The sequence below is a fragment of the Saccopteryx bilineata genome, chromosome 1 (genome assembly GCF_036850765.1).
Source record: "Saccopteryx bilineata isolate mSacBil1 chromosome 1, mSacBil1_pri_phased_curated, whole genome shotgun sequence".
NCBI lineage: Eukaryota > Metazoa > Chordata > Mammalia > Chiroptera > Emballonuridae > Saccopteryx > Saccopteryx bilineata.
The window spans coordinates 86,502,479-86,517,944 of record NC_089490.1 but is presented as its reverse complement, the minus strand read 5'-3'; the positions used below and the strand labels follow the sequence as shown (position 1 = coordinate 86,517,944).

Sequence of the window (15,466 nt, the reverse complement as noted above, 5' to 3'; positions counted from 1 at the left end):
GCTTCAGAAAAATACAAAAAAAAAAAAAAATAAGATGCCGCAACGAACAGTTGATGCTTCTCATCTCTCTCCCTTCCTGTCTGTCTGTCCCTATCCCTCTCTCTGACTCTCTCTGTCTCTGTCAAAAGATAATAATAATAATTATATATTTATATATTTTATATATAGATATAACATAACAGGACAAGTGATAAAATAGAGCTATACCCAAAGTTTTCTCCTTCCCCTGCATCATACGTTTTGATGAGGGCAGAAAGGGAAGTGGTATTCTAAACTTAAATGGTTAAGAGTAATTATATTTGAATAAGGATCTAGATAAAGTCCTTATATAGTGAGAGTGGTAACATTTATGATGTGCTGGTATTTACACCTAGTAATTCAAATCCAAGCACTCTGGCTCCAGAGCCAATGCATTTAACCACTTTCTTAAGCCAATATGAATTCATTTGAAAAATTTAGTTGCTTTTTTTGTAACAAGGAACCAGAGACAATTACTACCCATTAAATTAGAGCATTTTAAATATATATATATAACATGAAAGCCACAAAGGCTTAAATTAAAAGAAGCAGCAGCTAACAATTCAGAGGTTACCTACTTTGACTTACCTTATTTTTGTTCCAGGATGGGGAAATGGTGCTGCTAGATGGAGGCTGTGAATCTTCTTGCTATGTGAGTGACATCACCCGTACCTGGCCTGTCAATGGCAAGTAAGGCTTCTACAGATCTCACTGCTTTTTTGGAGTATGGTTACATTTGGAATAAATAGCTTAAGAGATAGATAGGCCCCCTCTAGCTCAGGTTAACTGTCTTTTCAAAGCTTCTGATTATTTTCTAAGACTGTTTATTCATCATGTTATATGATCAGGCACCTAGAAACACCTCGTTAACATACACACACACACACACACATATATGTGTGTGTGTGTGTGTGTATATATATATGTAGATTGATTGATTGTTAATGATTGATTCATTAAAAGGAATCGACTCATCCATTTGTAGGGCAGGCTAGAAACTCATACAGAAGTTGATGTTCCAGTCTTGAGGCATAATTCTTTCTCCAGTATAGCAAGGCAATTCTGGCATTTTAATTCATTAAGCATAGGATACCTTTCACCCAGCTTGAGCACAGGCTTACCAGCTTGAGTGCCAGGTCATCAGCTTGAGCGTGGGATAGACATGACCCCATAGTCGCTGGCTTGAGCCCAAAGGACACTGGCTTGAGCCCAAGGTCACTGGTTTGAGCAAGGGGGTCACTGGCTTGGCTGAAGCCCCTTGGTGAAGGCACATAAAGAGAAAGCAAAACAATGAACAACTAAGGTGCTGCAACTATCAGTTGATGTTTCTCATCTCTCTTCCTGTCTGTCTCAGTCTCTCTCTCTCTCTCCCACTAAAAAAAATTTTTTTTTAATTAAAAAAATAATAATAAAAATGAAAATGAAAAATATATTTAGTGGGCTTGACCAGGCGGTGGTGTAGTGGATAGAGCGTCGGACAGGGACATGAGGATCCAAGTTCAAAACCCCAAGGTCTCCAGCTTGAGTGTGGGCTCTTCTGGCTTTAGCGTGATGTTGCTGGCTTGAGCCAAGGTCACTGGCTTGAGCATGGCGTCACTCACTCTGCTGTAGCCCTGGTCAAGGCAAATATGAGAAAACAATCAATGAACAACTAAGGAGCCGCAACAAAGAATTGATGCTTCTCATCTCTCTCTCTTCCTTTCTGTCTATCCCTATCTGTTTTTCTCTCTGTCTCTCTCTGTCTCTTTCACCAAAAAAAAAAAAAAAAAAGAATTATAAACAACATAACAGGGAACATTTTTTTTTTTTTGTATTTTTCTGAAGCTGGAAACAGGGATAGACAGTCAGACAGATTCCCGCATGCGCCTGACCGGGATCCACCCGGCACGCCCACCAGGGGGCGACGCTCTGCCCCTCTGGGGCGTCATTCTGTCGCGACCAGAGCCACTCTAGCACCTGGGGCAGAGGCCAAGGAGCCATCCCCAGCGCCCGGGCCATCTTCGCTCCAATGGAGCCTTGGCTGCAGGAGGGAAAGAGAGAGACAGAGAGGAAGGAGAGGGGGAGGGGTGGAGAAGCAGATGGGCGCTTCTCCTGTGTGCCCTGGCTGGGAATCGAACCCGGGACTTCTGCACGCCAGGCTGACACTCTACCACTGAGCCAACCGGCCAGGGCTTAACAGTGAACATCTTTATATACTCAGCTCTTTTGAATTTCAAATATTTTCTTAGGATGGATTCTTAGAGCATCATTACAAGCTCATATTTTATGAGCTCCTTTGAAGACCTCTAATTTAATTGGCTATACTAATTTACACTCCTATCAACAGAACATATACCACCCCAATTTAATTTTTTTCTCATTTTCCCCCCAAGATTGCTAAAGAAATTATTATTCTAAGGACACCTAGAGACTAGTAAGTTACGAGTAGCCAAAGTAGCACGTAGTTTATCCCATGATACCTGCTTTGCCTATAAGAAGTGGAGAAATCTCTAAGCTTTTTTTTAATGGTAAAAAATAGAGAGGTTTAAGAGTGACCTGATCTGGCCCTCTGACTGCATTCATGGTGGGGTGCATCTTCTAGCCTCACCTCATGTATATCTGCTGTTTGAAGGACTGTTTCTGTCCCAGTTTGAAGGGTTATATTGCTCTTCCTGTTGAGTATCTATCTAGGTTATGATTAAGGTCCTGTCAGTAATGATATGGTGGTACTGATTAAATATCTACACTGCCCCTTCATCATTTCCTTGGCGTTTTTCTAATCAAACTTAGAAACAAATGTTAAACAAACATAATTCTACAGTAGAAAGTTTTTATTTTTTAAGTGAAAGGAGGGGAGATAGTAAGGCAGACGCCCGCATGAGCTTCGACGGTTTCCACCCTGCAGCCCCCATATGGGGCCAAAGCTTAGACCAACTGAGCTATCCTCGAACAGTCGAGCCACTGGCTTTGAGAGGGGAAGAGAGAGAGGAGGAGGAGAGGGAAGGGAAGAGAAGCAGATGGTTGTTGCTTCTTATATGTGCCCTGACCCGGGATCGAACCTGGGACATCCTCACACCAAGCTGAGGCTATCCGCTGAGCCAATCAGCCAGGGATTTGTTTTGTGTTTTTTTAAGAAAGGGTTTATTGGGCCATAGTGCTATCCAGAAAAGGACTGGGTCCTGGGGCATGAAATCTAAAGGACCAGGTCTAGGGTTTGGTAACGAATGCAATATGTTCACCATCCTAGAGTTAACGGGCACTTTTATACATTATGTTTTGGGGAAGAAAGATGTAAGTTGTTTTGAAAGAACTTAAGTTGACTACATATAAGGGGAGGGACGGGAAAAGGTAAAGTGGGATACTGCTCTAGGATAGGAGCACAGTCTGGAGGAAGAAATATTTACTACTTTTGGACTGGTTGTTACAGGCATCAGCCCTGAAAGTTTATGCTCATGCTGGATGCAGTGGCAACTCATGGTCAGCTTATAGACACAGAAGTTGATTTAAAGCTTCAACATATATTTAAATATCAGCAGTTTTTTGTTAGTTGGCACAAAGTTATTAACTGGTTTACTATTCCTGTGCCTTTCTCTAACTCTCCAACCGCTGTAATTTATAGCATCTTGGAATTTTTCTCTTGTTATAAACGTCCTGCTGTATCAGTTCATTCCAAACTCAAGTTCTTTGGTTTTCCTGTCCCCAGGTTTACAGCACCTCAGGCAGAACTCTATGAAGCTGTTCTAGAGATCCAGAGAGATTGTCTTACCCTCTGCTCCCCTGGAACAAGCTTGGAAAACATCTACAGCATGATGCTGACCCTGATAAGACAGAAGCTTAAAGAGTTGGGGATCGTGAAGAACATTAAGGAAAACAATACCTTCAAGGTACCTCATTTCTTTTGACAACACTTCTCAAGAATACCTTACATGCTGCTCGGTTTATATATAAAGCTAAGCAGATTTAGAAATGGTCTTTGTGATTCTTCATCTGTAAGGGGGACTTAGATTGTTGTGGATTACAACAAAGGAAGTCAGTACTTACTTCTACCAGAAGGTGGCAGTACTTTCTGGTTCACCCTGTGTAACTAGCTCAGTCGTCAGAAGACATTAAATGAAGTCTGCTGCAGACTGGGTGGAAAAGGACACAAAAGGGAGAAGAGGTTAACCCTTAGTTCTTTTGTGGTGATTTTGAAAAGGAGAGGACGAAGGGGAGGGGCAGTTGATCAGGTCTCTTAAACATAGCCCAAGGACAACTTAAACAGAAGTGACAGAACCATGGGGGAGGTGTTAACACATATCTCACTGATTTATACATGCCAACTTTCCCTTTAAAGGGTCACTGTGGTAATTACTTTTTCCAGGCTGCTCGAAAATACTGCCCTCATCATGTTGGCCATTACCTCGGGATGGATGTCCATGACACTCCAGACATGCCCCGTTCCCTCCCTCTACAGCCTGGCATGGTGATCACAGTGGAGCCAGGTAAGGGAGTGAGGGTGTCAGCAGCCTCTGACCTTTTGGGACACATAATAGTAGTGTCAGATAGAAAGATAAACATCATTTATTTTTGCCTGAACCAACATAATTAAATGAGGAATAGGAGCAGAGAATGACTCCAGTATAGAAGGGAACTTTATTTTAGATTTCTCTTGAACTTTCTTATTTAACATCGCACAATTTGTTTGACTTCTCCAGTAAACAACAGAAGGGACTATTCTGTGTAAGTAGGTATTAAGAAATTAAACTTTATTAGCCCTGCCTTTGCCAGAGCCAATTTGTACTAGTCTCCAGTAGTAGTGGTGGGCTGCTTGCACTATGAAAGGCCCCAGTGCTTTCCTACAGAAAGACACTCACTCATCACGGTCTTAGTTGCAACTCCTCGGCAAACTGCATTGCATTGAACTGTCCACTTTACCTTTCTTCTTAGTATCCAAATTCTTTCTCCTAAGCTTCAGAGAAAGCTGGCAATTTAATGGTTCCTGGTTTATATGATGCTAGGCATGGAGCAAATTTCAAGAGATAAGTGGTGGCCATGGCAGAGTATGAAGATTGATATTACAAGAGTCAGTTTTCAAGTACTGATGTTTTTGTCATGAGAACAGATTTCATTCTTAGACTTCAAGTGTTTTCATCACTAATATTGTATACATAATTATAGCTGGGACACACCCTTCATACCACCCTTTCAACCCAGTCATACGTTGCTCTCTATGGCCTTACATACCATTTAGTCCAATCTAGTCAATACATGGGTGCTTCCTTAGACTTGGACTACATTTTCCTTTGCTGATCTTTTCTTTTTTCCACAGAACAGCAACTGTGAGTATAGGTAAGGAAGTTTATAGTTCCTTTAATATGAAAAGACTGTTGTCTGTCTGACTTCATGATTAGAAAGCGTACCTTGGGCTCTTAGAATTTTCCAATTGTTCATTAAAGTCTTCCTGTTTCTCTTGCCGTACATCATGTACACCGGTTACATTTATGGCTTATTTGAGTATTTCTATAGCTTCTGATTGTTCAGGTCAATAATCTCTAAATGGGTGTTTTTTAAATACGTTTTTATTTTATTTTATTTTTTGACAGAGACAGAAAGTCAGAGAGAGGCACAGATAGGGACAGACAGGAAGGGAGAGAGTTGAGAAGCATCAGTTCTTCATTGCAGCTCCTTAGTTGTTCATTGATTCCTTTTTCATATGTGCCCTGACTGGGGGGCTACAGCAGAACAAGTGACCCCTTACTCAAGCCAGTGACAAGTCAGTGACCTTGGGCTTCAAGCCAGTAACCTTTGGGCTCAAGCCAGTGACCATGGGGTCGTATCTGTGATCCCACACTCAAGCTAGTGAGCCCGCACTCAAGTGGATGAGCCTGCGCTTAAGCCGGTAACCTCAGGGTTTCAAACCTGGGTTTTCCGCATCCCAGTCCAGTGCCTCTATCCACTGTGTCACTGCCTGTTCAGGCTAAATACATTTTTAAATATACTCTACTGGCTCCCAGCATATACTGACACATTCTTAGGTTAAGTAATTTTAGTGGCCTGTTTGAACCACTAGAATATGACAGAATCGTGATCAACATTACCAGTTTTATGGAGCCTATAGTCTAGTACCATGATGGCAAACCTATGGCATGCGTGTCAGCACTGACACGCGTAGCCATTTTCGATGACACGCAGCCGCATGCAGCCGCATACCAGAGAAGTATGGGGCTGCATGCTGAGAAGGATGTTTCATCCTTGGCTCCTGCACGGCCAGGTGCAGTAGCTGAGGATAAAACATTTGCTATAGGGTAGACACTCTGTGCCGGAGGTCTGTAGGCCAAAACAACAGAACTCCGGCACAGACCATCTAGTTCTGGGACTTCCGGTTAGGCCGTTAGGGGATCTTTGACCTCACTTCTGGCTGGCAGAGCAGGGAGCAGAGAATGCCGCAGGGGACGCATCTCTATGATCACCATTACCAGCAACCACATAACCACAGCAACCATCATCCAATCTACTGTTCTGGGGTGTCGTGGATTTCTAATTGACCATCATTACTGAGATAAGTGAGGGGAAGGCTGGGAGAGGCGAGGGCCTGTGCTATGGATGCTGTTTCCGCCATTAGAAATAGCGGCAGCCATCTTAATTTACATAAGATGCAACTTGCAGAATTTCAAGACAGCATCTGGGCTCAGGTGTTTGTCAACCTGAGGTCAAAGCTTGAGAATCTGAAAAGGTGCCGCTTGGAGAATCAAGAGGAGTGCCACTACGATCAGGAAATTTGGAGTGCCTGGAACCAATTACCAGACACTTTTAGCACCCTGAAAAATATATCAGTGGCTTTACTCACAATTTTCCCTCTACGTACTTTTGTGAGACCTTGTTCTCAGCGTTAAATAATATCAAAACCAACAAAAGAAACAGATTGACATTTGAAGTTAGTAGTGCTTGCTTGGGATTGAAGTGTACAAAATACCAACCTTCAGTTGAAAATTTAGCCAATGAAATTCAGCAACAAAAAAGTCACTAATAGACAAGTTAGTTAAAGAATTCCCCCTACCCCTCACTTATCTTAGTTCACGGCACCCCACACAAGTTAAATAATATCAAGACCAACAAAAGAAACCGACTGACAGATGAACAAAGAAGTCACTAAGCAGGTAAGTTAAATAATTAGTTTTTGGTTTATGAAATACAGCTATATATTACAATTACACATTTTTATTATGTAAACTATAAATATCACGAAATTATGGTTTTTTTCTCGAAGTGACACACCACCTGAGTTATGCTTGGTTTTTTTGGGGGGGGGGTTATTTTTGTTTTTACAGAGACAGAGAGAGAGAGTCAGAGAAAGGGATAGACAGGGACAGACAGACAGGAATGGAGAGATGAGAAGCATCAATCGTTAGTTTTCTGTTGCTCATTGCAACACCTTAGTTGTTCATTGATTGCTTTCTCACATATGCCTTGACCGTGGGCCTTCAGCAGACTGAGTAACCCCTTGCTCGAGCCAGCAACCTTGGGCTCAATATGTATTTTCCGATGGCTTTAGGCGACCCCTGTGTTTTGGTCGTTCAGCCCCCGCCGAGGTCGCAACCCACAGGTTGAGAACCGCTGCCATAGCCAGTTAGCTTAGTTGGTTATAACATTTTCTCAGTATGCCAGGATTGCAGGTTTCATCCCTGGTCAGGGCACATACAAGGATCAACTAATAAATGCATAAATAAGTGGAAAAGCAAATTGATATTTCTCTCCTTTTCCTCTCTCCCTGGCTCTTTAAAATTAATAAATAAAGACCCTCGCCAGGTAGCTCAGTTGGTTAGAGCATTGTTCCTACATATCAAGGTTGCAGGTTCAATCCCCTACCAGGGCACATACAAAAATCAACCAAGGATGACATGAATAAGTGAAACAACAAATCAAGGTTTTTCTCTCTTTTTCTCTGTCTCCCTTCCTCTCTCTCAAAAATCAATAAAAAAAATTTTTATTTAATAAATTTCTAAAATTATTTTTAAAAACACGTGTATATATGTATTATCTCATTTAATCTCCATGACTCTAGGTAGATACTGTTAATATTTCTGTTTTACAGATGAATTGTAACATAAAGAAGTTAACGTTCTTGCCCCAAATCACACAGTTATTGCCATTAATGAACAGCACTTTCTTTTTTCTACTTCTTAGGCATTTATATTCCAGAGGATGACAGAGATGCCCCAGAGAAGTTTCGTGGTCTTGGTGTACGGATTGAGGATGATGTAGTGGTGACTCAAGACTCACCTCTCATCCTTTCTGCAGATTGTCCCAAAGAGATAAATGATATCGAACAGATCTGCAGCAAGGCCTCTTGACCCTAACTGCAGCCGACATGTATCTCAGGTTCACAGGCTGTGCACTGGCATCTGTGTACAGGAGCTTTCTGAGGGTTGTCTGTGTGTGTATGTTTACATGTGTTTCACTTGGGAGTGTGGGAACTATATGTAATTGTGAGTGTGGTCTTTTTGTTTGTTATAAGTAACTAGAAATCTGGAAAATTGAATTTTTGGACTATATGTTACTGCAATTTTAGTAACATTAATTTTATAGAATTAATGACCCAGGCAAGTTTAATTTAAAAAAAATAGATCTTGGTTACATATGTTCATGCATTCCAGTTAACACGTTTAAGTGTACAGAAAATTCTCTCTTGGTCTTTTCCTTTTAGTGCTTTTGCTGAGATCATCCTAATACCATAAAATATTTTGTATGATGCTTATGCTTTGAGCAAATCACCAAGGTCTCTGCCTACACTAAAGCCACCCATCAGTGACTGTATATGGCTGATACATGCCTTTTCTGGTACCAACCTATTTCAGGGACTGCACATCTACTGGTGCCACGTGAGCCCTCGTAGGCACTGGTGTCCTGCAGTCCCACCATTCAACCGCCAACCTGATTCCAGCAACACTAGCTAGCAAACAAAACAGGTTTTGAGCCATTCTTGTTACCTGGTTGCCTAGGGCCTGCAAAGTGTTTAGATTCTTTTTTTTTTTTTTTTTTTTTTTGTATTTTTCTGAAGCTGGAAACGGGGAGAGACAGTCAGACAGACTCCCGCATGCGCCCGACCAGGATCCACCCGGCACGCCCACCAGGGGCGACGCTCTGCCCACCAGGGGGCGATGCTCTGCCCCTCCGGGGCGTCGCTCTGCCGCTACCAGAGCCACTCTAGCGCCTGGGGCAGAGGCCAAGGAGCCATCCCCAGCGCCCGGGCCATCCTTGCTCCAATGGAGCCTTGGCTGCGGGAGGGGAAGAGAGAGACAGAGAGGAAGGAGGGGGTGGGGTGGAGAAGCAAATGGGCGCTTCTCCTATGTGCCCTGGCCGGGAATCGAACCCGGGTCCCCCGCACTCCAGGCCGACGCTCTACCACTGAGCCAACCGGCCAGGGCCAGTGTTTAGATTCTTGATGAAGAAGGACATGGAGAAAAGGTATATAGGTGTCTGCTACAAATCCAGACCTCCATCCATCTGTTCTCAATCTAAAGATGATTCCTTCCTCAGATGTCCATGCTTCCGTGATGGATTTCTAATGCAATGCTCCTCATAGCACACCCCTGAAACTGCAGCCCTGACCAAGGGCAGGTCCTCTACTTACCTAGTTAAGTGAGGAACGGCACCCAGTTTTCAGAGAGATACCTCCGTTTCATTTTGTGATTTCCTCTAGTGCTAACAAAAAACAAATATGAAACCCACCAAGTGCCTATTATAAACAGCCTGCGAGCCTTTTCTTTCTCTGATAGTACTGGAAGAGTCATGTTTCTCTCAACACAGCATTGGACGCAATTATACAGGAACTCAGTTTCCAAAGTGAACAGGGATAAATTATTGCAGATGATTTATTTGGGAACTTCTGGCAAAAAGGGAAGCTTAAAGAACTAGTGTGTTCCCCTTTTTTTTAAACGTAGGTATGAACCCAAGATGTACAATACATACTGATTGTTGGAGCATAAATTTGAGAGTTTTTAAGAAAATATTTGTATTAGCAAAGCTTAAGCTAAAGAATTAACAATCTCTAGGGAATTAATACTGTGGTGGAAAATCCAAGGTACAGAGCCTGAAGCAATAGGCGGTGACTTCATCAGAAGACAAAGATAGTTCAATTCCCTGGTCAGGGTATACACAGAAGCAGCTCACTCTGTTCCTGTCTCTCTCTCCCTGCCTCTCTCTCAAAAAAATAAAATAAAATAATGTTATAAACTAGCGATACAAATCACATCCTGACAGTGTTCACCCACAAATGCTTGGCTCTGCTAACCTTTGAAGCAGCTGCACAGCTGGAGTCATCATCCCCGTGCTGCCCTCCAAATTCTCGGTCCTATGCTCCTTTCCAAAACAAGGGAACTGAAAGTAAACCTACCACTCAGGCTTCTCATGCCTGAGGTTCTGTGGCCCTAATAGCCCTTGGTTTGGGTTTTTGTTATAGTTTATTCACAATCCTGGAATAAGGCATTTTCTTTTCTTTCTAAAAAATCATTTTTCTGTGGTCTTCAATGCTTTAGCTAAATGCTTGGGCAGCTTTTATGTATATAGCAGCAGACTTGGACATGAAACAGATCCCTTCCAGTTAGATTCCAGTCAAGTTGTACAGGTGTTACGAGTAGGAATTAGAATGATTGTTGAGGAGTTCTTGTGGTTTTTATTTGTTTTTTGTTTGTTTATTTGTTTTTGTTTTTGTTTTTTACAGAGACAGAGAGAGGGATAGACAGGGACAGACAGACAGGAACGGAGAGATGAGAAGCATTGCAACACCTTAGTTGTTCATTGATTGCTTTCTCATATGTGCCTTGACTGTGGGCCTTCAGTAGACCGAGTAACACCTTGCTCGAGCCAGCGACCTTGGGTCCAAGCTGGTGAGCTTTTTTGCTCAAACCAGATGAGCCCACGCTCAAGCTGACAACCTCGGAGTCTCAAACCTGGGTCCTCGGCATCCCAGTCTGATGCTCTATCCACTGTGTCACCGCCTGGTCAGGCAGTTCTTGTGGTTTTTAGTCCCCAGTCCAGGTATATTGTCTTTTGAGTCCCAGATTAACCATCACAGCTAAACATTTGAATCATTATCAGGACCATCACGAGATGACATAGTGAACATCTAAGAGCAATGTCTTAGAGGCTGTATGATATATCCAGGATTTGTGAGCAGATAATCATGCACAGTGCAGGAATCGCATACATTCTTCACCAAATCACCAACATGTTTCACATTTTCATATATGTCTGAGTATAATACATACTTCATGTGAGTACCAGGCTCTCCTATAATGAAAACCTTAATTTAAAAAAAAGTTTTTAAATGTTACACTGGAATTTTTCTCCCTGAATTGATGAAGTCAACTCATTCACCATACTATCTAAATGAGAGAAATGGCCTGTCTAGGTCACTTGTGCTGGCTGTGTTAATGTGTTTATCTCAGGAATTGCCATTTCCACCCATAATCAGGAAAGTGGGACTGTAAAGTAAAAGCTCTCTTCCCAAAGACATAATATCCAAGGGAAGGAGGTACTTCTGACTTCAAATTCTCTGTGTGGGTCTTCTTTCAAAACATTATTATTTTCTCATTAATTTTCGTAAGGTCAGAAAGAGAAAACTCTTCATAGACACAAATCTTAATTGAGATTAAGATCCATAAAACAAGTTAAATCCTCAGATAAAGACATTGTAACTGATTAAATAGAAAAATTGGGCTTTGTTACATTTTTTAAAACATACATAACCAATATCCTCTTCAGCTTTCTTAATAATAGAAAGATTACAAATATGATGCATGGAATATGCCTCTCCCTCACCTGTGCCCATGTCAGAGATCACGAGTGAAGCATCGAGACTATCCCATCAGTCTAGCTATGACCTCAGTCCTGTGTAATACAGTGTTTCTGACAATTGCTACCAATAAAAACAGTTGGAATTAGAGTTAGACTCTATCTGCTGTCCCTCAACTGGCATATAATAGATGATAATGTAACTTATGTGTATATATTAGAAACGAAGTGAGGCCCAGGATGGTGGCAGCATAAAGGACCATGCTTGAAAAAGGTTTTTATGGGGTTTTTGGTTTGATTAATTTTTAAAATTTAAGCTGTTAGGGTTAAGTTTTAAGTGTGGACAAATATACTTCAAGGAAAAGTGTTTAATGTGCCTGACCTTTGGTGTTGCACATTAGATAGATAAAACCAGTGGATAAAACACTGATCTTGAGTGCTGAGGTCGCTGGTTCAAAACCCTGGGCTTGCCTGGTCAAGGCACATGAGAAACAACTATGAGTTGATGCTTTTTGCTCCTCCTCCACCACCTCTCTCTCTCTCCTTTCTCTAAAATCAATAATTCTTTAAAAAGAAAAAGCATCTAGTGCTCCTAGTATAATGAGAAGGTGACTATATCATGAAACCCTAATGTTAGAGCAGGTCACAGAGTATGTGGGTCTTCTGGCTGCTTTTTTTACCTCTGCTTCTGTGTCACTGAGGAGCTTGTGACCATCAGTGTTGTTCACATCAGGGGTCCCTATGAAATCAAGGCCTCTTGGGGTGTGCTCATGAGGATCTGAGAGAACTGTAGTCTTGTTGGCATTTCTTAATGCTTTGTATGACTGTGCAATTATATCAATTTGATTTGGATAAAACGCTGTTACTTTTAAGGCCCTTTCTACTGAAAATAGTTAGGTCATTCCCAACAAGGGAAAAGCATTTGTTACTGTCATTTTAAAAATAAATTTTAAAACAAATTGTATGGCACATGTGTGTTATTTTCAGGTCTAGAGCTTACAGTTTTAACTTTGAGAACATTTTTATTTACAAAATATTTTACAGAGTATTAACTGCTGTCACAAAATCACTGTGATAGTGCCTCAACTGTGGTGGCGCAGTGGATCAAGCATCGACCTGGAACGCCGAGGTCACCAGTTCAAAACCCTGGGCTTGCCCGGTCAAGGCACACATGGGAGTTGATGTTTTCTGTTCCACCCTCCCTTCTCTTTCTCTGTGTCTCTCTTCTCTAAAATGAATAAATAAAAATAATTTTTAAAAAATTATGATAGTAACTTTGAGATGATCTTGCTAGTCATGGGTTGGGGGGACCAGTGGATTACATCCAGCCCATTAAAAGATTAACTCAAGGATTTAATGTATTAATGGTTGATAACACTGTGTTGTATAACTGAAATCTATTAATAGAGTAAAACTTAAAATGTTCTAACAAAAAGAAAGATAAATATGCAAGTTGAGGTGTTCACAATATCTTAAAATTCTGTCAATTATACCTCAAGAAAGCTGGGAGCAAAAATGGTTTACTCTCCACAAACTGACCAATAGCCCTTCAGCAGCCCCTGTAGCACTCAAGACTAAACTATAGCCATGAGCATCTTATAAAGGATGGGTTTTGTGGGGAAGTAGGATCAATTTGCAAAATTGTTAATGTGTGAACTTTCTTATTGATCCATATAACAAATCCTATGTGTTGACATCCCTATTATACTGCTCACAAATATTGGAATATTTCAAAATGAATATGAAGCAATAAAATATCCCCTGGTTTTTGTGAGCAGTTAGGTAGGAATCCTCTTTAAAATCTGAGACTGTATGCCTGACCAGGCAGTGGCACAGTGGATAGAGCATTGACCTGAGACACTGAGAACCCAGGTTCAAAAGCATGGGGTTGCTGGCTTGAGCATGCGATCATAGATGTGACCCAGTGGTTGCTGGCTTGAGCCCAAAGGTAGTTGTCTTGAAGCCCAAGATCACTGGATTGAGCCCAAGGTCACTGGCTTGAGCAAGAGGTCACTGGCTCAGCTGGAGCCTCACCCCCAGTCAAGGCACATATGAGAAAGCAATGAACAACTAAGGTGCTGCAACTATGAGTTGATGCTTCTCATCTCTTCCCCTTCCTGTCTGTCCCCTCCTCCTCTCTTTTTCTCATTTTTTAAAAAAACCCTGAGGTTCTCTCTAAGGTGTGCTTTCCAAAATTTTTCACTTCTGTCACACATAAAAAGACACTGTCACCTGACCTGTGGTGGCACAGTGGATAAAGCCTCAACCTGGAATGCTGAGGTCCACTGGTTCGAAACCCCAGGCTTGACTGGTCAAGGCACATATTAGAAGCAACTAACAGTATTGATGCTTTTTGCTCCTTCCACTCCACCCCCATTCCTATCCTCTCTCTAAAATCAGTAAGTCCTGGAGGGAAGGAAGTAAGGGAGGGAAGTAGGGGAGGAGGGAAGGAAGGAAGTTTTCATGGCATAATGGGATAAACTTGGGGACTTAGGACTATACATGTGACATAGATTAAAAATTTATTACATATAGGCCCTGGCCGGTTGGCTCAGCGGTAGAGCGTCAGCCTGGCGTGCGGGGGACCCGGGTTCGATTCCCGACCAGGACACATAGGAGAAGCGCCCATTTGCTTCTCCACCCCCACCCCTTCCTCTCTGTCTCTCTCTTCCACTCCCGCAGCCAAGGCTCCATTGGAGCAAAAATGGCCCGGCGCTGGGGATGGCTCCTTGGCCTCTGCCCCAGGCGCTAGAGTGGCTCTGGTCTCGGCAGAGCGACGCCCCGGAGGGGCAGAGCATCGCCCCCTGGTGGGCAGAGCGTCCGCCCCTGGTGGGCGTGCCGGGTGGATCCCGGTCCGGCGCATGCGGGAGTCTGTCTGACTATCTCTCCCCGTTTCCAGCTTCAGAAAAATACAAAAAAAAAAATTTATTACATATATAATTATAAGAAAAAATATGTTTTATACAGAAATTTTAATTTGTATAACACTTCCAAAATTAACATTTAAAATGTTGGCTTTTGAAAGCATGACTTTTTTGATAATAGGCTGAAATGCTTATACACAATTCCTGATCCAGACTTTTAGTAATAATGTCTTCAGTTTTTCATAAAAACCATCTACAATAAAACTCGTTTGCAAAGTAGGTGACAGAAAACTTAAAATTTTTATGATCATTCAAGAATTTATGAGCCTGACCAGATGGTGGCACAGTGGATAGAGCATTGGCCTAGAACACTGAGGACCCACGTTCATTGCTGGCTTGAGTGTGGTGCAGGCTCATCCGGCGTGAGCAAGGGCTCACCAGCTTGAGTGAGTGCTCACCAGCCTGAGCATAAGGTCACCAGCTTGAGCGTGGGATCATAGACATGACCCCATGGTCACTGGCTTGAACCCAAAGGTTGCTGGCTTGAGCAAGGGTTGACTGGCTCGACTTGAGTTCCTCACATCAAGGCACATATGAGAAAGCAATCAGTGAACAACTAAAGTGCCTCAACTTCTCATGTCTCTCCTTTCCTGTCTGACCCTGTCTCTCTCTCTCTCTCTCTCTCACTCACTCTTGCTAAAAAAAAAAAAAAGATTTATAATTTGAACTGATGAATGGATAAACAAGTGGTATATGCATACATGAAATATTCATCCATAAACAAATGAAATACATACACATGCTACAACATGGATGAGTCTTAAAAACATTAT

General features: G+C 42.1%; 1 protein-coding gene and 1 non-coding gene across 8 annotated transcripts in view; one reads left to right on the top strand and one right to left on the bottom strand.

Annotated features, from left to right (window-relative positions):
• The window catches only part of XPNPEP3 (X-prolyl aminopeptidase 3), a 46,448-nt gene extending 34,420 nt beyond the window's left edge, over positions 1-12,028 (top strand). For 6 of the 7 annotated variants that reach the window (XM_066257205.1, XM_066257179.1, XM_066257165.1 and 3 more), the window contains 4 exons: positions 623-708; positions 3,701-3,881; positions 4,358-4,478; positions 8,161-12,028. In XM_066257205.1, the coding sequence (XP_066113302.1) occupies positions 623-708; positions 3,701-3,881; positions 4,358-4,478; positions 8,161-8,327 (555 nt within the window). In that variant the 3' untranslated portion in view covers positions 8,328-12,028. Of the gene's footprint in view, positions 1-622; positions 709-3,700; positions 3,882-4,357; positions 4,479-7,049; positions 7,134-8,160 lie in introns of those variants that run through there. The other variant, XM_066257195.1, reaches the window with a different exon arrangement.
• Positions 9,326-9,401, bottom strand: TRNAS-GGA (transfer RNA serine (anticodon GGA)). Its single transcript has one exon. It is a non-coding gene; the product is annotated as a tRNA-Ser (tRNA).
• Positions 12,029-15,466: the final 3,438 nt, after the last annotated feature.